The 26,504-nt window shown below is 35.4% G+C and overlaps 1 protein-coding gene across 8 annotated transcripts in view; it reads right to left on the reverse strand.

Annotated features, from left to right (window-relative positions):
- Window positions 1-26,504, reverse strand: part of LOC120424784 (calcium-binding protein E63-1) — a 173,856-nt gene that overhangs the window by 71,841 nt on the left and 75,511 nt on the right. Inside the window, exons 1-2 of one of the 8 annotated variants that reach the window (XM_039588992.2) lie at window positions 9,427-9,750; window positions 2,296-2,870 (exon numbers count right to left, since the gene is read on the reverse strand). The exons of 6 other annotated variants lie outside the window; for them this stretch is intronic. In XM_039588992.2, coding sequence (XP_039444926.1) covers window positions 2,296-2,332 — 37 coding nt within the window. In that variant the 5' untranslated portion in view covers window positions 2,333-2,870; window positions 9,427-9,750. Of the gene's footprint in view, window positions 1-2,295; window positions 2,932-9,426; window positions 9,751-26,504 lie in introns of those variants that run through there. One more of the 8 variants, XM_052711230.1, reaches the window with a different exon arrangement.

A 26,504-nucleotide genomic window follows, 5' to 3' on the forward strand; every position in this document is an offset into this window, starting at 1 on the left:
CGGTTATGATTCGTGCAGTTGCCTCGGTTAAGCATGGCCCAGAGCTTAACTGAAGCACAGTGCTTATGGGATTTTGGCTATATGGGAGACATTGGCTTTAACCCTATGAAAAATCAACCAAACTTCAAAAAATTATAGTGTTTTGGAATCGGGATGATGTCAGCTATCTATTGCAATTATTATTACATAAAAAAATTCTCAAAAAACATGTATTTTTCCTGTATTCTAAAATGCATTATTCCGAAAAAATACTGAAAATTATCGCTATTTTTTCTATATGGTTATCAAATGATCGGGATTTTTCATAGATTTCGAAAGATATAACACACATTTTTAAAAAATTTCAAAATTATCGCAAACGTATTTTCGAAAAAATACTAAAATTTTTCAATAATTCACAATTTGGGAATCAAATGATGGGAATTTTTTCTTACATTGCGATAGCAATAATATTTTTTTGTGAAATACTCAACATTTTCACAAAGCTCAGAAAAATACAAAAAAATCAGTTTTTACAATATGGGTATCAAATGATCGGGATTTTTCAAACATTTCGTAAATTAAAACAATCATTTTTGAAAATTCTCAAAATTATCACAAAAATACTCAAATTTTCAGTATTTAACAATATGGGTATCAAACAATCAGAAATTTCTCATGCATTTCAATAGCAATATTATTTTTTGTGAAATACTTAATTTTGTTTACAAAACTACGTTTTTCCGAAGAAAATACTAAAATTTTCAAAAAATAAGAAATTTCTTATGCATTTCGATAGCAGTGATGTTATTTTTGTGAAATACTCAAAAAAAAATCAAAACTACGTATTTCCGAAGAAAATACTAAAAATTACAAAAAGAGCGCAATATGGGTATCGAATGATCGGGATTTTATTAATACATTTCGAAAGTAATAACGTATAAAATTCAAGTTTTTTATTGTATGGGTATCAAATAATCGGGATTTTTTCATATATTTGAAAAGTAATAACAAACTGAAATTTCTAGTATTTTCTATGTTCCTAGTACGTAGTTTTGTGATAACTTTGAGTAATTTATAAAAAATCTATTGAAATGTATGAAAAATTCTCAATCATTTCATGCCCATTTTGAAAAAAAAAACACAAAATTTTAGTATTATTTTCAAAAAGACGTAGTTTTGTGAAATTTAGGGTATTTCATAAAACAAATATTTCTATTCAAATGTATGAATTTTTTTCGATCATTTGATACCCATGTTGTTAAATACTGAAATTTTGAGATTTTTTTTCGAAATTACATAGTTTTGTGAAAATGTTGAGTATTTCACAAATAATATTATTGCTATCGAAATGTATGAGAAAATTTCCATCATTAATCATTTGATAGCCATATTATAAAATACAGAACATTTTAGTATTTTTTCAAAAATACGTAGTTTTGTGAAAGTTTTGAGAATTTTTAAAAATGTGTGTTATATCTTTCGAAGTGTATCGAAATGTAAATGTAAAATACGTAATCCTGTGAAATTTTTTACGTAATTATAACAGCTGACATCATCCCGATTCCAAAACACTATAATTTTTTGAGGTTTGTCTCCCATGTCTTCCATATAGCTAAAATCCCATATGATCTTTGCCTCGGTTATGCACGCCTCGGTTTTGCATCCCTCATATGCGGTGCTTAACCGATGCATGACTGTAAACAAAAAAAAAACATTGAGTTTGATACCTGTCGGGTAGGGTGCCCAGAAAAAAATGACCCCCGGCTCCACAAGCGGAAAATGTTTTTTTTGGGTTATTTTAAGCATCTGTGTAAATTTGAGCGAAATTGGTTGACATCAACCCATTGATACCCAAGTCTAAAGTTGATAACAACATGTTTTTCATACAAAAATGATTTTTTTAAATCGCTAATAACTTTTCAGGATTGAGTTATGTTCTACAAAGTTGTAGAGCATAAAATTTTCAATGAGAATCTCACTTTTGGGAATATTTGGATGGAGGTAGCGCACCGTGCAGACAAAACCGTAAGAAAATTGGATTTTCCATACATTTTTTCGATTTTTCCCATACAAACTTCACCTTCGAGTATCAAAGGGTTAATGTTGACCGATTTTGCTCGTATTTGGCTAGCAGTCCTAAAATAGCTCAAGGAACAATAATCAGCTTGTGGAGCTAGGTTTTGAGAAAAAAGTCTGTCGGGTGGCATCTGAAACATACGCAACATTTGGTTTAATCCGAACAAACAAATGCGTAAAATCCTCTTCAATCATCGTTCATAAGTCATTATCCCCTGTTAACCCCCACGCACTCACCTCGGATTTCGGAGAAGTTGATAAAATTTTCACTCATCGTTTCGGAGTTTCTGGTGTTGATGTTTTCTTTCCGGAAAACTGCTCACTCTCCGTCCGACGAAGTCGACGGTTTGTGTTTTTCCCTTTTTTGCCGGGAACTCTTACTACACTTTCGAGTCGATGCCTCTCGGAAGCAACGATTTTCCACCCACCGACTGATCAGCTGATGACTCTTGAGTCAATTTTCCACACACACTCACACCAAAACCGCCTCCAGCAACAACTTTGTTATTGGGAGAGGGGGCGTTTTTCGTTCAGGCGAAAAGGTCACACACTGGAAATGACGAACTTTTTTCCTCAGGCCGAAACTAGTTTGGAGCAGCACCACTTTTCCGGGGCGATTGCACTTTTGCTTCCGTTGTGTTGTGAATCGCACATCAACTGGGTGTGTGTGAGCGTGGGTGGGTGTGGGAAGGACGCTAGTATATTACGCAAACATTTGCCGCTGCACTTTTCCGCACACACAAACGCACCAGCAAATAACCACTACTGAAGTACTTCGGTTGGTCTGCTCTTGAACGGGGGATATTAGTTTGCTGTGCAATCCAGTTTGGAGTTTTGGACGACGGAAAAATGGAAAATGATTTACTGCAGTTTCATGGCATTCGATTGACTAGCTGGAGAAGTTGGTACGGATAGCTAATGATAATAAAATGATCTGGCATATTTACGGTTGCAATTGGTTACTCAAAGTTAAAGCACAAAAATGTATGTATATTTTAATCCGAAATTTGAAACTCTTAAGCAGTTTGAAGTAGCTTGATTGATCGTATTTTCCTCAACATGTTAAATCTATGTGTAGTTGCATTGTTATTGTTATTACAAATTATTATTTCAACCTTGGAATAAGGCCATCGTGATGTTTACAAGCGAATTCAATCAACCCCTTAACGTGACGCGTCGTCGTCGGTGGCCCATTGAAATGCAATTAACACAAACACCCATCACAGCACACACAGCAAGTGTGGGATTTGTAATGGCTTCATCATTAATTTTCCAAGCCAACCATTCCAGCCACTTTAATTAATCACGTGCAGTTCCCCTTCATTCAACGTTGTTTTCAGCCAACATATAAATGCCGGAAAATTAACCCTCTAAAGCTTGTTTTTTCCTAATAGGTTTTATTTGTTTTTTTTTTTAGAGTATTTATGTGTACCTGTTTTTTTTTAGTTTCTTATTTAAAACATCAGTACCGTCATCTGGGGAGAATCAGGACTACAGTCTAAATAACTGCCCATAATTGAAAATTCGGCTATTATGCCAAATCAAGTATTCCGAGAAAAACGTGTTTTAGTGTTTGTCACAAAATCTCCGTCAAGGCAATTTTCCATAAGAGTGGCATTTTAGCCGTTTGGTTTTTCGCATCGGCAGCCAAGTCTAAACACTATTTCAGTGAAATTCAAGTTCCAGGAGATGCGTTGGAACATCCTCTACCACCTGGTGCTAATATCTCGTTTTTGACAAAAGTGGATATTAGCCGGTTTTTCAATGGTGGGCAGATAAGGACATCAGGTTTTAGAGCGCTTAAAACTTGGAATTTGGAAACCGATGCACTAATTGTGGTAATCTGGGCCTGTTCTATCCGAAACCTATTAGATATTTCACTATGATCACTAAAAAACAACCTGTTAATTCTGTCTTACCCATGTATGTCTTACCCATGTAGTGCCATAACTCAGAAAATAGTAAAAAAATGTGGTTGTATAGTAATAATTTAAAAAAAATATTCAATTGATTCTTGACTGCCTCTTTTTGCCTGTATTTGTGTATTCTTTCAATTCAAATTTGATAAAATTTCATCAAACTCTTGCTGAAAAAGTACACTCATATATATATTTTTTAAATATTATAAGTTTGAAATTTTAGTAGTAACATTCTAAGAGTTTTAAAATGCTGGACTTATAAAACTTTTATTTTATATTAATATAATTTTATAATAATAATCTATAAAATATTTGAAAGTTCTACTTTATTTTGATTATTCTAAAATATTTCAAATTCTTAAAGTCTTAATAAATTTAATCCGGAAGTTTAAAAAACTATAAAAAACTTAATATTCTAAAAATATGAAAATTACCTTGAAATAATTAAAAACATCTTTTTTTATTCAAAAAATATTCAAAATTCTAGCAATTCAAACTTTTAAAATAAAATAAAAACTCTTACCATTTTAAAATTTTAAAATTTTAAAGGTCCAAAAACATTTGAAACACAACAGCTTATAGAGATCCTTTTTTTTATTTTTAGAGCTATAGACTTAATTTAAAAAAAAAAAAATATAAAAATTCAAAAAGTTCCAAAAAATCTAAATTTTTTGAAGATTTAAATTAATTTTAAATTTTTAAAGCTTCTAATTATACGAAAAACTCTCAACAATTCTTAAATTTCGAAAACTTCTCGAAAAACTTAGATTTTTATAAATTTTGAAAATTAAATATTGGTGTCTACCCGTAGTTGCTACTTTGTTATTGACCAGGACCTCCAAGAATTGCTTCATGGACCACAGATGAAGAGTAGGAACCAATCATTACCACTTCGCAACTTTCAAATGTCACTCATTGTGTTAATCTGGGCCTGTTCTATCCGAAACCTTTGAAAAATATCCAAATATTGTGCAGTAACAAGGCCAAAACAGCTGTCCCGATTCACCCCATGTGTCCCGATTCGACCCAGATGACTGTACCTATCTTCTTAGTTTTTTTACCCTGTTCTGTGTTTTTCAAACTATTTTCTCAATTTAAGCTATTTGTATTCTACAAAAATACCTTTTTCTTATCTTTTTCTTTTACTGGTAGCCTCAATTAGTTACAGTTCTAATTCTAATATTGTTATTTAAGTTTTAAATGTTGAAAAAAGCAAGACTGATTTTTTCTTGCGATTCTCGCGTCAAACAAGCAGGATCCAAATCAAAAGAGCTCCAATTAGGCTTAAATTTATCTTGGAAGTTCTTTCCTCACTGAGGAAAGGCTATGAAATCATTAAATCATCATGGCGTATGTAGACATGATTTTGTTTCACACGATTATCTCGGCACTGGCAGAACGGATTTTATCCGGTTTTTTTGCCATTCGGTTCAGTTTGAGGTTGCAGGAGTCCCTATTGCAAATTATAAAGATTGGAGTAGTTCTCCAAAGGTTCTTCTAGAAACTATTTTGGTTGATACAAAGAGGATCAGTTCTAAGAATCTTAGCCTAAGATATCGTTGAATCCATTTTGAAGACTTTGCGTCATTTATTGATGCTATCGTGTTTTTTTTACTGAAAATCCGTATTTATCAAACTTTGTCCTAGTCAAATTATTGCAATTTAAATTTGAAAAAAAAAATATCTAAATTTACTTTTGCAGGAGGTATTTTAAGCAATTTTCGTTCTACAAAAAGCTTTACTCATCTTGTTTAATGTTTCTCATGATTTTTTGTGTTCTTAGGTATATTCATTTAGGCCGTTTCAAATAATTTACAATGTTTATAATAAATAAAAGCAATATTTTTTCAAAAAACTAACTTAATCCACCTATGTGGTTGGAGCCTTCCTCACTTTTTACCAACATTTGGTGATATGATGAGTTTGGACTCAAATTCCATCTATTTCTAAAAAAAAAACACAAATATCACTTAACGTGAAGACTTCCATCATTGTTATGATTTTTCGTTCAGAGATATAAATTTTGCGTCGCTTTCAATATTTTGACAAAATTTCTTCAACAAGTTGTTTAGAATAGTGCCCTACACATGCTGATTCCTTTTGGTAACGATTATCCCATTCCTTGTAAAGTTATGGAAATCGTCATTAATCAATAATTGCTAACTAGGACGTCAATGACTGTACCACAAAATGATATAAATTTGGAAGCACATTTGATTTAGATCAAAAATTCTTTCAGTGGCTTCAAGAAGGCAACAACCGGCACATGCTGATTCCTTTTGGTGCTGAAATTCGTTAAATTGAATTTAATACAGAATATTTTATACTGATGATCAATTTTCTTCGAGAATGATCAACGGCTTCACCCTAAGCGGTCATAATTTAAGACAGGGTTGCCAGATCTTTCATGTTATGGACTCATTGGAAAATTTCATTACCTAACCAAAGATGGGTCGGATGATGGATCCGGACATAGCTTAGGCAACCTTCGGGAAGTCGTGTGTTCTCACCTTTCTTATAAGTGCCCTTACAAACCGTGTATAAAGTACACTTACGCGACTGCCGGTGGGTTAAAAAAAAGTACATCAATATCACTTAAATTGTCATATCTCGAGACAGGGTTGCCAGATATTCAATGTTTTGGACTCATTGCAAAGGTCTTTCGATTACCTTATCAATGACGGGTCGTATGATGGATCCGGACATAGTTTACATACATTTAAGTGAGATCCGGCTTCAAAAAAGTTCATAAATATAACTTAAGTGGTCATAACTCGAGACAGGGTTGCCAGATCTTCAATGTTTTGGACTTGTTGGAAAGTTCTATCGATTACCTAACCAACGATGGGTCGAATGATGGATCCGGACATCGTTTGCATACATTTAATTGAGATCCGGCTTCAAAAATGTATATAAATATCACTTAAGTGATCATAACTCGAGACAGGGTTGCCAGATCTTCAATGTTTTGGACTCATTGGAAAGGTCTTTTGATTACCTAACCAACGATGGGTCGGATGATGGATCCGGAAATAGTTTTCATATAGATAAGTGACTCAAAGTGTCAACTCTGACACTTTTTTATACGTAACTTTTGAACTACTTATCGGATCTTCAAAAAATTCAATAGTGCAGTATGGGGCACCAAAACGGATCGAATGCAACTTGTTTGACTCAAATCGGATCAGCCTGTGCCGAGAAAACGTGGCAAGAATTTTGAGCACCAAGGGGAATACGCACACACATACACACACAGACATTTGTTCAGTTTTCGATTCTGAGTCGATAGGTATACATGGATATAGGTCTACGAGCTGTTTTTCAAAAGTTCATTTTTCGAGCAGGATTATAGCCTTACCTCAGTGAGGAAGGCAAAAAACTCAAAATAATAATGGAAAAAGAAGTGAAATCAACTTAAAACAATTTGAAATGTTTTTTACAGCTGCCTTGTCTTGCCTGGTTTTTGGTTATTGCTAGTTTAAGGCCTATTCTACAAACTGCAATCTTTAACTGCTGCCTATTTGCTGTTTTATAATATAATTACACAACTCGACATTTTTGAAGTTTATGTCAATAAATGCTTCATTTTCGTCAAGGTGTGGTATATTGATTTTCGTCAAGGTATGATAGCATTGTATTTCAATAAAGATCCTGTCAATAAATATTAAAAAAAACGGGTGCCACGATATTTCAACACTGTTTTGACCAAATCGGCTCAACATTTTGGTGAAGACTTGTTAAACCGGTACCCAGTGCATGACGAAGGCTGGGTTTCAATATTTTGAAATATTTTCTACGTTTCTCACATAAAAAAGGCAGATTTTGATTTTTGTACCAATTAAAACCAAAAAATAAATTAGAATCGGGCTTTGCTATGCAGACGGAATATTTCTTGAGAGTCATCACCGCAAATTTCAGCCAATTTTTCCATCCAGATATAGTTGCCCCCATAAGTTAACTCAATGTTTCAAGAAAAACTAACTTAATCCACCAATGTGGTTGGTGCCTTACTCACTTTTTACCAAAAATGTGTCACACAGACATGGTTTTTGGTAACTTGAGACAGGAATGCCAGATCTTCAATATTTTAGGTTCGTTGGAAAGGTCTTATGATTACCTAACCAACGATGGACCTGTTGGAAAGGTCTTTCAATAACCTATCCAACGATATGTCGGATGATTGATCCGGACAAAGTTTTATACAGATAAGTGAGAACCGGCTTCAAAAAGAACATAAATATCAATTAAGTGGTCACACTTGAGACAAGGTTTCCAGATCGTCAATTTTTTGAACTCGTTGGAAAGGTCTTTCGATTATCTCTCAAACAATATATAACGTGATGATATTAGGTGTGATTTCCGGTCATTCATTCAACTTCCGGAAACTTGCAAAAACATATTTTTATCCATAAATTTGGAATTACTTATCGAAACTTCAATCAATTCCCCTGGGACCCTAAACCAAGTCGAATGCGACTGGTTTGGTCAAAATCGGTTCAGCCAGTGCTGAGAAAGCTGAGTGACATTATTGGTCACGTACACACACACATACATACAGACATTTGTTCAGTTGTCGAATCTGAGTTGATAAATTTACATGAAGTTCTACGAGCTTTCTGTGAAAAGTTCATTTTTAAAGCAGGATTATTATAGCCTTATATCAGTGAGGAAGGCAAAACGCTTAGAAAGTTTGACAGTTCGCTTTGCGCCTTGCAAAATGTTATGTTTAAATTGTTTGTTAGTAACTTTAATCATGAAATATCTTCATGAAACTTTCAGGAGTGATTAGAAATCATCTTTCTAGTTGATTTAAAAAAAATCTGTTATGATCGGGAAAAACAGATCATTCCCGATTATAAACTTTTTAGACTTCCTCGATTTAATGGGGCAATGTTAAACAATGTTGTCACGTGCATTTTGCCACCCCTCAACACCTCAAATAAAACTTTTTTTTTATCAAATTGGACATGCTGAAAAAGTTAAACACAACTCTCCCCAGGCTTCCCAATTCATTTTGGAGTTAACCGAGTTAAGTACCACTAAAAGTGCTTCACTTCGAAACGTGGAAAATTGCTGGCACTTTTACGGCAAACTTCACCACAATACAACACTATTCTAGAAAGCACCCCCGCGAACCACCAACTGCTATGCCGCCGACCCGCCTGGACAGGCTGGTGCCGGGAAGTTCCCCCACCTCCTCCCCCCCCAACAGTTTTCCCGAGCACAACCCACAAAACAACTCCTTTTATCGCGCGTGGGTGGTTCCCAGTAGCGGCACTACACTTTGAGCCACATTTTCTTCGCGTCGTTCTTCCTGAGTTGGCTTCAATGAGTTTTCCACGAGCAACAATCTGGAGACCTTCCCCCACAAACCTCTCTGGGGGAAGGTAGTGATTGATGATGTTCCGCGGGAAAAGCTCGAGAAATTTTTTACGCAATCACTACTCACTTTTCCACTTCTTTAAAACTCTTCAAACTTCTTCTTCGTCCCTCTTCCACTTCAGGAGGGCACTACACCGGGGAAAATTTCGGACTTGGAAAGCAGAAGAAGGATACTGGGAAGTGGTGCAGGGACACGAAGAAGACGAATCCTCCGGTGTGTGTGAGTGAAAATGACGCGTCGCGACGCCTGGTGACGGTGACAGACGGACAGAGGCAGACAGACAGAGATTTTGCTTTGGGGGACAAAACAGACAGGTTGTGTGGCCGCGGCCGGTTCTCAGAAGCTACTGCGCTGCCAGCGTCGGCTCCGCCACTCGTTGACGGCGGCACTCTCGAAAATTTCGGCGATCGTCGGTGAGTGATTGGAAGTGAGCGCGGAAGAGAATTTGGCCTACATTTGGCGGAATCTAGTGAAAAACTAAACGCCACTCTCTGGACTGATGGGTGCTGAAGTTGGTGTTCCACAAGTCTGCAAAACGGCGAGCGATTTGGAGCAGCGAGAGCGATGTTTGTGGAGAGAAATACAGTGCAACACGATGGTAAGAATTCAAGCTGGAACTCACTGAGAGTGGGATGAAATGATCTCCAGAAGGATAGTAGGAATACATTGTAATAAACATCTGAAATTTTACTTCATTTTCAATAGATCAAATGAAGGGGAAATTCTCGTATGTTTGGCAGGTTAAGCGCTGTCCCCTAACTCCATCCAATTTGCTGATTTTCACTATTTAAACATCTAATTTTGCAAAACTTTTGATAGAAACTTGCTTGCTCACTTCTTATTGAGCTATTTATCACTCGCTTTCAGTTGAAAACGCTTTTAATGAGCTGTAATTGAATGTCAAAGTGCTGATATGGCAATGATCTTGTAATTTTTTTTTGTTTTCTTTTATATATCTACACAGTAAAAAAATGTGTAAATTTGGAAGGTGTAATTTTGGATGGTTGAATACTACTTCTTTTATGATGTGGTTTTACCTCACCACAAAAGTGGTAAAATTACACATTTTCAGAGGTAAAATAAAAGATATACCGCTTCCCAGATGTAATACACAGTAAAAAATTGTATAAATTTGGAAGGTTGAATATTACCTCTTTAATGATGTAATTCTACCTCGATTCAGACTGAAAAAATGACATTGCTCCAGAAAAGAGGTAAAATTACACATTTTTTCTGACATAAAAGATGTAACCCTTCCCAGATGTAAAATTACCATGATTTTTTATACTGTGTATAACACAATAAAAAACAATTCATTTTTCCCTCACATTATTGCGAGATCATCAAAAAGTATAGTAACCTTGCAGTTACTTAAAAAAAATAAAGTTTCAATTTTATCCTAGTTAACTAAGTAACTTCCACCATATTTTGAAAATTGTATGGAATCCTCTCAAGTCTCTATATCCCAGGACAGTTTTGCCAGTCTCACTTTATGATTTATCATTACTTAGGGGTTTACATACATGTAGAAAATAACAATATTGTATATTACAGAATATTTGTTAAATCCACCAAATGGAAATGGATGGACCAAATTGGCTGAAATTCGAGGTGAAGACTCTCAAGATGTATCTCGTATGCTTGACGAAGCCCAATCAAAAAAAAAAAAAACTAACGGTTTTTTATATGAAAACACACAAATATTTTTATCTTTATTTTTTTAATCAAACTTTTTGAAAATCGGGCTTCGTCATGCACACGGAATCGGTTTAACGAGTCTTCACCAAAAATTTTGAGCTGATTTGGTCAAGACAGTGTTGAGATATCGTGGCACCCGTTTTTTGAAACTGCTAACTTGAAATTGCTATATCTCGGCAATGATACATCCAAATAACTTCAAATTTGTTTAATTAGTAGGTGAAAGTGTATATTTAAATGTTCTGAAAAATAATTTAAAAAAATTAAATGTGTGCTCTTACTAACCTCTGACTTTTTGCCGATATTCATGTATGTAACCCCTTAAATACTTTCAGCGGTGCATAGAAAGAAGCTACCAGAAAGAAGCCACAGTTTAAATAATTACAACATCTGGCCCTCAAAGTTTAAGTCACGGTAGCACAGTGTAGTTTTACCAGATTATCCAATTGTATAACTTATTGGAAAATTAGTTCAAATATCTATTCAACGATACTAAACTGCCCCTGATCGCATAAATGTCCCATATGCATTTTCATCGATTTCGAGTTATTGATGCAGTTTGGTTCAAAATTGTGTGTTCTTTCGAAAGAGCCTATAACATCCAGTACTTTGTTCTAGAAATCAGGAGGAAATCCAATTTTTTCACGAAAACTTAACACGTAGCCTTATGTATGGGACAAACTTCAAACGCGTTGTTCTCAGCTTGCTGTTTTTGCATATGGGACATTTATGCGAGCATGGGCAGTAAAAGGTAGTTAAATCATTTTTATAAAAAAAGTCCTTCCAAACATTTTGAAAAGTTTTTGTAAAGTACTTTAAATTGAGGGAAATATTTTAAAAATTGCCAACACTGTCGAATATTATGAGAACCAGAATGAAATTTACATAGCACATTGAGACCATTTATCACACAGTAAACTCTAAAATCTGTATCTGTAAAAAAAATAAAATTTCACAGAAAATGATAAAAAAAAATTCAACAGCTTCTGCCTGAATGATTTTTCGTCAGAAAAAACTAACTTAATCCACCTACGTGGTTGATGCCTTCCTCACTTTTTACCAACAATGGGTAATATGAGTGGTTTGGACACATATTTCAGCTATTTTTTTTAGATCCAGAAAAATACGTACACACATATAACTTCAGTAATCATAACTCGAGACAATGTTGCCAGATCAACAATGTTGTGAGCTCGTTAGAAAGGTTTTTCGATTACCTAACCAACGATGGGTCAGATGATGGATCCGGACATCGTTTACATACATTTAATTGGGATCCGGCTTCAAAAAAGTGAATTAATATCACTTAAGTGGACATATCTCGAGACAGGGTTGCCAGATCTTCAATGTTTTGGACTCGTTGGAAAGGTTTTTCGATTACCTAACCAACAATGGGTTGGATTGTTGATCCGGACTTAGTTTACATGCATTTAAGTGGGATCCGGCTTCAAAAAAGTGCATCAATATCACTTATGTGGCCATATCTCGAGACAGGGTTGCCAGATCTTCAATGTTTTGGACTCGTTGGAAAGGTGATTACCTAACCAACGATAGGTCGGATGGTGGATCCGGACATAGTTTACATACATTTAAGTGAGTTCCGGATTCCAAAAAGTACATAAATATTACTTAAGTGGCCATATCTCGATACAGGGTTGCCAGATCTTCAATGTTTTGGACTCGATGGAAAGGTTTTTTGATAACCTAACCAACGATGGGTCGGATGGTGGATCCGGACATAGTTTACATACATTTAAGTGAGTTCCGGATTCCAAAAAGTACATAAATATTACTTAAGTGGCCATATCTCGAGACAGGGTTGCCAGATCTTCAATGTTTTGGACTCGTTGGAAAGGTTTTTTGATGACCTGACCAACGATGGGTCGAATGGTGGATCCGGACATAGTTTACATACATTAAAGTAAGATCCGGCTTCCAAAAACTACATAAATATTACTTAAGTGGCTATATCTCGAGACAGGGTTGCCAGATCTTCAATGTTTTGAACTCGTTGGAAAGGTCTTAACCAACGATGGGTTGGATGATGGATCCGGACCTTAGTTTTCATGCATATAAGTGAGATCCGGGTAAATGTGAAAACACATTTTTATATATAACTTTTGAACTACTTATCGAAACTTCAAACAATTCAATAGCGATGTATGGGACCCTAAACCAAGTTGAATGCAACCGGTTTGATCAAAATCGGTCCAGCCAGTGCTGAGAAAACTTGGCAAGAATTTTGAACACATACATACATACACACACATACACACACACACAGACATTTGTTCAGTTTTCGATTCTGAGTCGATAGGTATACATGAATATAGGTCTACGAGCTGTTTTTCAAAAGTTCAATTTTAGAGCAGGATTATAGCCTTACCTCAGTGAGGAATGCAAAATGCGTAATTTTACAGCAGAAGCTGAGTAAAATTATAAAAACTAGAAATAATTTACAGCTATTTCCACTTTATTTATGTTTTACAATTAAATTTGCCCTTCAAATATTCATCTCTCCTTGCGTTTTACTTTTGAAGTGCATATTTTGATATTTTTTAACAAAAGTTCGTCTTGTTTTATGGCATTTTTTCTGGAGGTGAAAATACGATTTAAAAAAAATTTTTTGCAATTAAAAGTAGTTGATACTTCATATTTTTTTTTGTTTTTTTAAATAAATAAAATATGTTTACACTTCTACAGTGTTTTTAAAAAACCCTTCAAGCTAGGTGGTTACCTACGTAGGACCTTTTCAAATAAAACTTTTGACTTGATTTTTGAAGAGGTGGGATTGTTTTGTTAGGCCGTTGCAAATATTTTTTAAAGATTATGTCTAGGCTTAGTGATTTTTCACGCTCGAAAATAGCAAATTTCACGGGGACCTCAATTTCAAAACACAAAATTTCACGCAAATTTCGCGGAACGTGAAAAATGTTTTGTTTAAATCGCAGAAACTACTTTTAATATATAATTCTTCAATAAACTTAAAAAAATTCACTAAATTTGAACGTGACACAAACAAATCTCATAATTTTCAAAAAAAAAATCCACCTGGTTTAAGGATGAGCTCTATTTATATTTTAAAACAAAATGTAGGGCATGCGTATTATCATTTATTGAAATACTTATTTAATATTCAACTAATAATGCAAAAACATTTTCGCTGATTTGCTTCTGTTTTATCAGTTTACATTTTATTGAATCCATATCAAAGCCAGGTTCACGATCTTGTCCAAAATGAGTAAAATAGCTTGAATTTTCTGCGTCATTTAGCCCATTCAAAATATTTTTGAAGGATTTCATCTCTCTTTTCAAAAACTAAATTTAAAATCAATAGGCTAAAATAATATAATTTGTAACAAAATCGAAATTTTTATTCAAAATGAGAACAAAATTTGTCTAACTGTCACGGGAATCATCCATCCAAATAATCAAAATTCTTTTAAAATTAAACAGAACTTCGAAAAAAATCTGAAATGTTTTTAATAGGTGATTTCAAAGATAAAAAATACTATTAATTTAATTTCTAATAAAATAAAGCTTAAATTTAAATTTCTTTTGAGATTTACATTTCAAATAAAATATAAGTAAATTTTTTACTAAGGTGAAAAAAATATTACTAAATTTGGTTCGTTCCTAAAAAACTGAAAAATCTAAACAATTCTTCAAATTGTTCATATCAAGCTTTTCAATTGAAAACTTATAAAATTTACTTAAATAGTCTTTATGGTTGAAATATTGATGTTAATATTTGAAAAAAATATATATATATATTTGAGAAAATTTATCAATTTCAAGAATTTCACACCGTCCGCGAAATCATCAAAATTCACTAACCCTATATTAGTAATTGAACAACGGTATTATCTCGCTGAATTCAACAGTAGTTCTTTAAATTATTTTTATTCCTATTTAAGTTTGATAAAATATTTGGAGAAAAATCGTTACACTTTCACACAAACATAAAATTTCACGGGACAAATTTCGCGGATTTCATGCTGTCCGCGAAATCGTGAAATTTCACTAACCCTAATTATGTTCCTCGGCCAAAGCCGAGGATGGAGAAAAAAAAATCATTTGAATGAAAAAAATGTTTTACATTTTTTGCAATTCGACGCTGTCGTGCTATTTTGTCACTCGTCGCTTTTTGACGTTCCGAGAAAAACGCCTTAATGTTTGACCTTGAGTAAACAAAACCTAGAGCACGCAATGTAAACAATAACAAACACGTTTTGTTTGGTTTACCATTCTGTGCATTGTCCTGAAGTTTGGTTGAAATTGGTTGCCGGAGTCCCGATTATGATTAATCCCTTTGGCCAGTTGTCGCACTTACATCAGACTATGTCAAGACAGCACGACAAGATTAAAACAACTTCTTTCATATGAAAAGTAACAAAAATGCACGGAGTTTTTCGGTTTGTATTGAATATCTAAGGATTAAAATCGAATTTTGTGGATTTCTGAAAGTCAATAGGTGAGACATTATCAGCAGTACAAAATGGCATTCTTAACTCAATTTGGCCCAAAAGGCAAGTGCTTCAAGATAGCACGACAGTGACAAATTTAAAAGGTTTCAAAACATCTAAATATCGACGAAACATAAATTTGTCTAAAATAACCGTTTGCGGCTTTATACAATTCACAAAAAATCAAAATATTTTTAAATGAGCTTGAGCATGCAAAACATCAATGCAGGAAGAAATCATTTCAAATTGTTTTTGTTGATTAGACTTCTGCTTCCATTAGAAGTCTTTGAAAAATAACAGTTTGCTTCCTGATTTTGCGGTTCGATAAAATTGAGAATGAAATTGGAAGGGGAATCAAAAAACAAACAAATATTTGTGATGGCTTTTCAATTGTAAAAATAAGCATTAGTAAAATATAAGCAAAAATCATTCTCATCGATATATAATTCCCACATTGAATGTAGCAATAATTAGGTTCAAATACAAAAAAATGTCCAGCCAAAAATACTTTTAATTGACGTTTGTACTTTTGTTTGACAGTTTTGAGGAGATTTTGAAACGATCATTCGCGTTGATTAAATTTAGGAATGATTGAGTGACTAACAACTTTAATTTTGCCATCAAGCACCATAACAACAATACAATTTTCAGTTCAAACAATTACATAACCATTGTGAACGCCATCACTTTCTCTCTCTCTTCGCTGGAACTCACACTCGCAACAATTTCAACGACTCGCTGCGGTTGCCGTGGTTTCCCGGCCTTGTGTTTGTGCACCATGGCACTCATTTTCCACACACTCAAGCTAAAGACCGTGCGTCTCCACCGACGGCTTGCGGAACATGCGCGCATTCTTTTCCATTTCCACCAAAACATTTGGAACTCCCGCTCGCTTTACTTTTGAGCGCTCTCATTTTAAAGTGAGAGAATTTGTGTTTGTGTGTGCAATGTTTTGGAAGCTTCTGGGTGCCACCTCGCTTGCATTATCGCCCGATAGTAAACATTTCGAGCGTTGCACGATGGAAAGTGTTTACAACTTCCACGCAAAGAAAACCAAACAAAAGAGCGAATGAGAGAGCGGTTGCGATTGCATTTGAGAGAGGGAGCGAGCAAGCAAGGCAAACGACAACAAAAACAATATTTATTATTGATGACCGATTGTGTGCGAGTATGTGTGGGTGCACACGAGTGTGTGAGTGGGCAAAAGTGCTTGAAGCTCAAAACAAAACAAAGAAGAGGTGCGAAATGTCAAGTGGAAAAAAGCGTAAACACGATCACATGCAAGCCACACGTAACCGGGAGTGGGTGCTGCTGCTGCCGGTGGTCATCAATCGATTAGTGGGCGACGACCAGGGTTACCAGGTCTGAACAGAAAATAATCTGGCAAAAACCTGACAAGCCATTTTTCTCAAAGTAATGAGCGAAATAGTGTTCAAAAATGGTGTATTTTCACTTTTTATGCATCATAGCTTCACAAAATAAACATCATACTTCAATTCAACAAAGTCTGGAGGAAATAAAAAATAAAATTTTACAAATTGCCACTCAAAAAAACTGGCAATGCCAGATTTATCAGGCAACCTGGCATCCCTGGCGACGACGAAAGTGACGGGAAAAGTGACAGCTGGGACAGTTGAGTCACGATATTTGCTAGGGGGAATGCACCATGCGTTTCCTTCGTTTTAAGAGGTAGAGTTGCGTAGCAGGATGAAAATCAAATATTTTCTTCGCCAACTCATACTAAAGCGGAAATAGTTGCTCCAACCCCTCATCGATTTGCGTTTCCTATAGGATAATTTTGGTCCCTGATAATGAATCCGAGGTGTATCAAAAACGCGGAAAAAATCAGAATCAAAAAGCCAAATCATTTTTGCAATCGAAAAGTTATTTACTGACTTTCAGTTTATAATTTTCGGAAATTTTAACATTTTTAATTTAAAAAAAGCCAACCCCAAAAAAATGTGTTTAAAACTGAAAAATTGTTCAGTAATTTTCTTTTTGAGACTTTGAAAATCGGAAAATTAGTTTCTGAGATACTTTTGAAAGGATTAGAAAATATCACAAAAGTTTCATTTTTAAACTTTAAAAATAGTTTCTGAAATATCGTCAGATGAAAATTACGGACTAATTAGGTGACACTTGGAAAAACTAATTTTCATCGTTTCTAATCCTTTGTCTTTATCTCAAAAACAAACTGCCCAATTTTCAAAATCTCAAAAAGAAAATTGTAGGAAATTATCTTAGCTTTTCAAAAATATTTTTTTCCGGAATGGCTTTTCTCCATAAAGTATTTAAAAAAAAAATATGTCAAAACTTCCTAAATTATAACCCAAAAGTGGCTAGCACTCCAAAACAGTGCAAATTATCGAAAATTCGTTAAAGCATTTGTGATATTTTTTTGAACATTTTCAAAAATCCCTTTTTTAAATATATCTCTTAGACCAGGTTTGCACTATGACTTAAAGGATGTCTTTTTGATTCCCATGAAACACATAAAAAAATTGAAATATGTTTTAAAAAATATATTTTTGGGAATTTGACTCCTAGTGATAAAAGGCTGACAGGGATCGAACCCAGGCCAGGACAGTTATTTTTTATTTTCAGTGATTAACCCTATAATGCCCAATTTTTTGATTTTTTTTTATTTTTCTCATGTTCAGCTAGTCATTTTTAGTAACTTTTGTTCTGCGAAAACTTTACTTCTCTTGTTTTATGATATGTTTTTTTTGCTTAATTTTTTGTTTTTTTTTTCATTTGTATTTATCATGTTTAGTTTAGGTTTATTTCTGATTGTATTTGGCTATTTCTACCACCTCGTATCCTATCATTACCTTTTGCTTTTTACGTTCTTTTATGTTTTTACAACCACTTTTTCAATGTTTTGCTTGATTTTCACATTTTCTACCATAGAATGATACCATTATCATTTAAATTGTAAAAAAATGTGTAGAGGCAAATTAGCGGCATACATTTTTAAACATAAAATATAAAAAATGTAAGTGAAAAACACCGCCAAAGTTGATCTAAGGAAAAAATGAAAGTTTTCAAAGCATTGGTAAAGTCACATAAAACAAGTGAAACTTCCAAACCTAATTTTTTTTTAAAAATTTAAAGAGTTCTTTTTCCAAATCTTTTTAAGGATTAAAAATTGGCTGAAAAATACAAAACTATATACAAAAAACTTATGGTTTAAAATTTGATGGCAGAAAATTAACTCTTTTTCGATGTAATTTTACCTAAATTTATGTGGAAAAAACTCACATAACAATACGTAAATTTCACCGCTAAAAAAATCGATAGTAACATCTGGAAATTAGTACATTTTTAACGTCAGAAAAAATGTTAAAATTTGCATCTGAAAATGTGTAAATTTACCACTTATTCGTTGTAATAAATTTTTTTCAGTCTGAATTGATGTAATATTACACCATAAAAGAGGTAACATCACCTCCGTATACGCACGAGTGCAAGCAGCAGTCAAGTGCTCAGTGCTCCATCGTTTTTTCGAAATTTTTCGCCGTAATTTACCGTGATTCGCCGCGAGTTTGCTCCAACAGCATGCCAAGGGCCGGCCGTGGCCGTGGCAGTTCGAGTGCGGCCTCGAAAAACCCGCGAAGTTCGTCTACCGGCCGTGTGCAAAAAGGTAAACAAACCAACGCCGCGTCGTCCGCCATCGCGCCGGGGAGTGTGTGCGCCAAAGGATTTGACCCCAAGTTATTACACCCTAATTACCGTGTCCAGGGCCGCAGCCCTATAAGGCTCCGTTCAGCTACTTCCGGCAATCTGTCGACCGATGGCGCTTCAACATCCGCCAATATTCCCACTAGTAACAAGTTCGCGAGACTGAGTGACGAGGAAAGCAGCTACAACAACACCGACGGTAGCACTACCGACGACGACGACGACCATGGTCGTGCACGGAAGAAAGTGATTTCGCCAAAAAAAGTAATTACTCCAAAGGAACGACGACCACCACCAATTTTCGTTTTGGACACGTTGGCGGACGATGTTGACGAGCAGCTGGAAGGCCTCGTGTACTGCCTCAAAATAGGTAAATCGTCAGTGCAAGTGTTCACGTTTGACCAAAAGAACTTCGACCTGGTTGTGGAGAAATTGAAGCGTAAAAGCTTCAAGTTCTACACATTCGACCCCGTGCAGAAGACAGCTGTTAAGGTCGTCTTGCAGGGGTATCAAGACCGCCCGATCTCCGTCCTCAAGGAGCACCTCTCGGGTGTCGGAATAACGCCGCGAGACATAAAAGTCCTCTCGCGGAAGACAACCGTCACAGGTACACACACACTGTACCTATTGTACTTCGACCGCGGCACCGTCAAAATTCAAGACCTGCGGCGGACTAAGGCGTTGGACGGTTTTTGGGTAAACTGGCGGTTTTACTCCAAAAATCCGACGGACGCAGCGCAATGTCACCGTTGCCAGAAATTCGGCCACGGCTCGCGGAACTGCAACCTCCAGCCCCGCTGCGTGAAGTGCGGTGAGTCACACCTCTCGGAGGTGTGCGCACTGCCACGAAAGGCGGACTTGGGGGAAAACGCAGAACAAACCAAGCCGCGCGTAAAGTGCGCGAACTGCGGCGGTAACCATACCGGTAATTACCGCGGATGCGTCGCGCGCAAGTCCTACCTCGAGGAGCAGGAAAAGAGGAAGAAGAAAGCAGCAGCGTCCCACCCTCCTCAGCGAAGTACGAGTGCAGCCGTTCCTGCAGCTGGCCAGCGAACGGTTCCAGCGGACAACTCAGCGTTCCCTCCTGGCTGGGGGCGATCGTTTGCCAGCGTGGTCGCTGCCGGCAGCGGCAATGCGGCCCAGCAAGAAGTGACCGGGGAAGATCTCTTTACCCTGCCGGAGTTCTTTGCTCTCGCGGGGGAGATGATGACGCGGTTTCGGAGCTGCCGTAACAAGGCGGAGCAATTTCTAGCCCTCGGGGAATTAATGATTAAGCACATCTATAAAGGATAAAAAACTGTGATCTAGTTTTAAGCTTTCTCTATTTCTATCCCCTTTTCCTAGCAAGTTTAGTAAGTTTTTTTTTTCTTAATTTTTCTTACTCTTGGCAACGACTTTATTTACAAGCAATAACTGTTTCAAAATGGATTATGATGTAACACACAGCTGAAAGGAACTCCAAAACTCTGTTTTGTACCTCAAAAGAACTTATTGTATCTGATTATTCACCAATAAAACCGAATTTGAATTTGAAAGAGGTAACATTACACCTTTATATTTCCACCTTCCCAATTTACAGAATTTGTTACTGTGTTATACAGATTTACATTTGTGTCAAAATGAACAACATTTTGTACAAAAAATGGTTGAACGATAAGCAACAATGAACTTCTGACCGACTTACAGTGAGTTTTCATCGAGTTTGCGAATTTTCAGATTACTGAACTGTTTAGTAGTTGAAAATAATGATTGTATTTGTTTATAGATACACAGTTAAAAATTGTGTAAATTTTGAAGCTGTAATTTCGGAAGGTTGGATATAACCTCTTTTATGATGTAATTTTACCTCAATTCATACTGAAATTGTTACATTACACCAGAAAAGTGGTGAAATTACACATTTTCAGAGGTAAAATTACACATTTTTCTGACATAAAAAATTTACCCCTTCCCAGATGTAATATTACCATGATTTTTTTTTTCTGTGTAGAAATAATCACTTTTGTATACAAATATGTCAAGTCTTAATCAAATAATTTTCTGTTGCACAACTATTCCTCCATTTTCAAACTGTTTTAATCGATAGATGTTCAAAACAATATCCCACAAAGTAACAATAATCCAATCGATGCCATTAATCGCGTGCAAATCAATCTCGATCAAATACCCACAATTACCCATCAACCGAGTCGTTCAAATTCCCCTCTGGCACAGGGAGAGATTACATTGTAGCAGCCAAACACACATCTGAGAGCAACATAATTGCAGCGGATCCATTGCAACGTTTGCTTTTAGCCCGAATCAATTTATCGTCACGAGCATCGACACAGACAACGGAAACTTTATACCATGAGCATCATCATCATCAGCTGCAACAGCAACAGAGTCTACTAGTGAATGGTGGGAGCAACAGACTGTTCTCTCGACGATTACAGCCCAGCCACCTCCCAGTGGGAATGGGGATTGTGTAATAGGGTGATCCTTTTTCTTTGGAATGTAAGTCACATCAATTTGTAAAAAAATTTCGAACCAAATATGAAAAATAAAATAAAATTGAAATTAGATTGAACCGCACAACCCTATTAAAGCAACATCGTGCATCCCTCGCGGGTGAGATGAAAAACGCTTTTCCGTGTCCCGAGGAATGGCCATCAACCGATATGTTGCCATCAGAACCCCATAACCCCTTTCTACCCGTGGAAAATACCACACACATTGTGGCAGAATGTAACGTAACAACAACCCCTACCAGGGTTACCAGGTCAAAATTTGAAAAATCTGGCAAAGTATCTTTTAAAAATCTGGAAAAATCTGGCAGACGAAAATCTAACAAATTTGAATGGTGAAGGGGAGGGAGGATATAAACAAATTCAAAAGTTTGTAGAGTTTAACTGGTTTAACTGATTTTATGGCCACAAAAATGTTGAATTTGCATTTTATTTAAGAAATACACATTCTATTTTCAATTATATTCGTTCATTTTAATTAAAAAATGTTCAAAATGGGTATAAAGTGAAAAATCTGGCAAAATCTGTCAATATCTGGCACAGAGAAGGGTAAATCTTTATTCTGGCAGACACTTGAAAAATCTGGCATTCCCAGATTTATCTGGCAACCTGGCAACCCTGACCCCTACACTCAATGGCATATGTTTGTGTACGTGACCGAAACCACCCCACCAACCGAATCATTCTGTGATCAGTTGTGGCTGCTGGGGGTGGCTTTTCCATCCCGACCACGTGGCGTTTAGTTGCTCTGGGAGAAGAGGGGGCAACCAGTTGCTGTTCAATGCATGCCTTTTGAGCATTTTTTATGGCAAGGAAAACGGACAATGATGGGCGATGGAACGAAACTTTAAAGAGCTGATCAATGAAAACTATGGTCAGTATTTTAAATTTACCATATTTTGAAATAAATAAATAAACGATAATGGAAAACCAACAGATAAAATATATTTATACGCATTTTTTGACCAGAGAAATTATTGTCTCCAGCCGTTTTTATGGGCCTAAAAAAAAGTTAGACAAGAGCTAAAATTTCTATAAAACACAGTCAAGTCTGTGCATCTGGCATGCAAACCTCATCCAAAAAACTCAATTTGTGAACATCCTAACTCGACTCAGACCTCGCAAACCACGTAGACAATTATGTGCAAAAAGAAAAAATAAATAAATTGTTCTCTAGAATTTCGTATTCTTTGGGACTGTAAATTTTTGTTTTGTTTAGCTTTTACCTTAAACATGTATTCCTTTTGTTAGAAGAACCCATTTTGCAACATTATTCTTCCATACAAGGCTCCATAATTATGTGAGCTGGTCATACAAATCATACAAATCTCCAGAAGGTGCTTTGTTACCGATTTTGTGTCCTTGGCAAAGTTGTAAGCTATGACTTATGATCAGTACAGTTTATAAAAAAAACACTAAAACCCACGTTTACGCCCAGTCGTTACATTTTGTATTTCCTCGATTTCTCTGAAACTACGCAACATTCTTGCAATCTTTTTAAACATCAAAATAAGTATTTGGGTAATTCTCTACCAACTCACACGAAATCGGGAAAAGTTGCCCAGACCCCTCTACGAATTGCGTGAAACTTTGTCCTGAGAGGTAACTTTTGTCCCTGATCACGAATCCGAGTTCCGTTTTTTGATATCCCGTGACGGAGGGGCGGTACGACCCCTGCGAAAAAAGAGGTGTTTTTCAATAATTTGCAGCCTGAAACGGTGATGGGATAGAAATTTAGTGTCAAAGGGACTTTTATGTAAAATTAGACGCCCGATTTGATGACGTACTCAGAATTCCGAAAAAACGCATGTTTCATCGAAAAAAACAGTAAAAAAGTTTTAAAAACTCTGCCATTTACCGTTACTCAACTGTAAATTTTTTTGGAACATGTCATTTTATGGGAAATTTAATGTACTTTTCGAATCTAAATTGACCCAGAAGGGTCATTTCATTTATAACTTTTTTTATCATTTTAAAATTTCGTGTTTTTCTAAGTTTGCAGGGTTATTTTTTAGAGTGAGACAATTACAAAAAAAAAAAAATGTAAACATAAGGGGTTTGCTTATAAACATCAGTTATCGCGATTTCACTAAAAAAAGTTTTGAAAAAAATGGTCGTCATTGATCATGGCCGTTCATGGTCACCTGCGACAGACACGATTCTCGGATTCGTGATCAGGGACAAAAGTTACCCCTCAGGACAAAGTATCACGCAAATCGAAGAGGGGTCTGGGCAACTTTTCCCGATTTCGTGTGAGTTGGTAGAGAATTACCCATCATCAATTACAAATTAAAGCTAGATGAGAAACACTTAGAAAAAATCATGCATCGTTAATTTCCTTTGGGAAATTAAACATTAGAAAGTTTTAATAATTTTTGACAATTTTTAAAGAGAATTTTGTTGGCACTTTTTACAAATTTGAAAAATTCAAAAAACTTGAAAACAGAACAACTTATTAAAATATTATTTTAAATACATACTTAACGATTGCAATTTAATTTTTTATACAAGATAACTTGGTCAAAAATTGGTGATCAAAAAATAAAGATACAAACAAAGCTATAATAGCCATGTGTATAATGCAGAGTAAATTATTTGGGATCACACAATTGGGTAGTTTTTTTTTAAATATTTTGTTTAAGATATTTTTCAAAGAACGGAAAAAGTTTGAATCTTACCATGATTTTTTACAACAGACAACAAAAATCCTTGGAATAAATTAAAACACATCAAATTTCAAAAATCAAATTTAAAGCAATCCTTTTACACCACAAATTAAAATCAAAATAAAAGATCTTAAGAGGTATATTTGGCCCCGTAATTGGGTGGTACCATAAATCATTTCCATGATTTTTTTTTTTTTTAATTGGTCCTATAAACATATGAGAGACAGTAGCTTATAGCTTCTTTTTAAACTCCGGATCAAACCTGCATAACTTCAGTCAGTATGGTAGACTACTATGCTGATTAGGGTGCCCAGAAAAAATCCCCTGCTCCACAAGCGAAAAACGGTTTTTTGGGTTATTTTAAGCATCTGTGCAAATTTTGAGCGAAATTGGTTGAGATTAACCCATTGATACCCGAAGCCTAAAGTTGATGAAAAAACTGATTTTTATACAAAAATGACTTTTTCAAATCGCTGATAACTTTTCAGGAGCGAGTTTTACAGCTTTGGTATGTTCTACAAAGTTGTAGAGTATTCAATTTATTATGAGAATCTCACTTTTGGGACTATTTGGATGGAAGTAGCGCACCGTGTATGCTAAACCGTAAGAAAATTGTGTTTTCCATACACAGTAAAAAATAATGTAAATTTGGAACCGTCAGTGGGGGTGACATTGGGTCTGGGGGGTGAGATTGGGTCAAAGTGATTTTTTACGGATTTTACCATTTCTCAGATTCTTTTCAATGAAACTGAATTCTGTTAAAAGGGTTGTGTAGGGGACATCTTAAGATGACTTCGCTGAAAAAAAATCGTTCCTAGAACATATCCTGTTATTTTGGCAGATGTCTAAAGTTGGGGTACGTTTTTGGCCAAAAATGACCTCTCGAAAAATCATTTTTCTAATATTTTTGTTAGAATTGCTCGAAAACTACCCAAATGTTTGAAAATCTCCACTTCAAACATTGTAGCGTGTCAATACGATTCCCTCGAACAAGAAACGCTGTTGGATGACTTGTTTTTACCTTATCTTTGTATTTCAGCATCATTTTAGTTTCATTTGACCCAATGTCACCCCCTCTAAGGGGTGAGATTGGGTCAATTTTCAAACAATTGGCATTTAAGGTAGTGTTCATCAAAATCGACCATATTTTGGGAAAATGTTAGTAAACTATCTAAGAACAAATCTACGTTAAAAGATTTTCGATGTTATTTAAATTGTTTTTGTTATTAAGAAATTTCGAGAGGTGTTTCGTTTTTTGACCCATAGTCACCCCCACTGACGGAAGCTGTTATTTTGGAAGGTTGAATATTACCTCTTTTATGATGTAATTTTACCTCAATTAAGACAGAAAAAGTGACACTACACCAGAAAAGTGGTAAAATTGCACATTTCCGGTGGTAAAATTACACCTTTTTTCTGACATAAAAGATGTACCCCTTCCCAGATGTAATATTACCATGATTTTTTTTCTGCGTACATTCTTTCGATTTATCCCATACAAACTTCACCTTCGAGTATCAATGGGTAAATGATGACCGATTTTGCTCATATTTGTCCCACAGTCCTAACATAGCTCAAGGAACAATATTCAGCTTGTGGAGCAAGGTTTTGAGAAAAAGTCCCATATTCTGGACACCCTAATGCTGATGTGTTGGGATGTCCTGGGTCATCCAAGGACTCCATGGAATAAAAATCTGTGGGTTTGCCACCATAACAAGCAAGAGGTCGGTGGTTTTTGAGCCCGGAACATGCACAACTTTTGTGAGTATGGCAGACTACTTTGCGAATGTATTTTTTTCCTATTTATGTTTCCATTCAGATTTGGCCGTAACCTGTTATCACGGTGTTTTTACATATTTTTCAGTTATTAGAGGTAAATGAGTTTGATATTATCTGTACTCACGCTTTATTGGACAATATTTCCTTGATCATTCACTTACCTGTAATTAGAAAAGAAAAGTAAAAATTAGTAAACAATTTTAAAACCCATTTAACGTCATGATTCGAAATCCGGACACTTAGTAGCATATCATTTTTGTTATAGCTGACAAAAAATCATGTAAAAAGTTGGAAATGAAGAAATATCATCAGGATGTAGTATTAACAGTCAGTTTCAAGAGAATGCA

Source organism: Culex pipiens, chromosome 3 (assembly GCF_016801865.2).
Source record: "Culex pipiens pallens isolate TS chromosome 3, TS_CPP_V2, whole genome shotgun sequence".
NCBI lineage: Eukaryota > Metazoa > Arthropoda > Insecta > Diptera > Culicidae > Culex > Culex pipiens.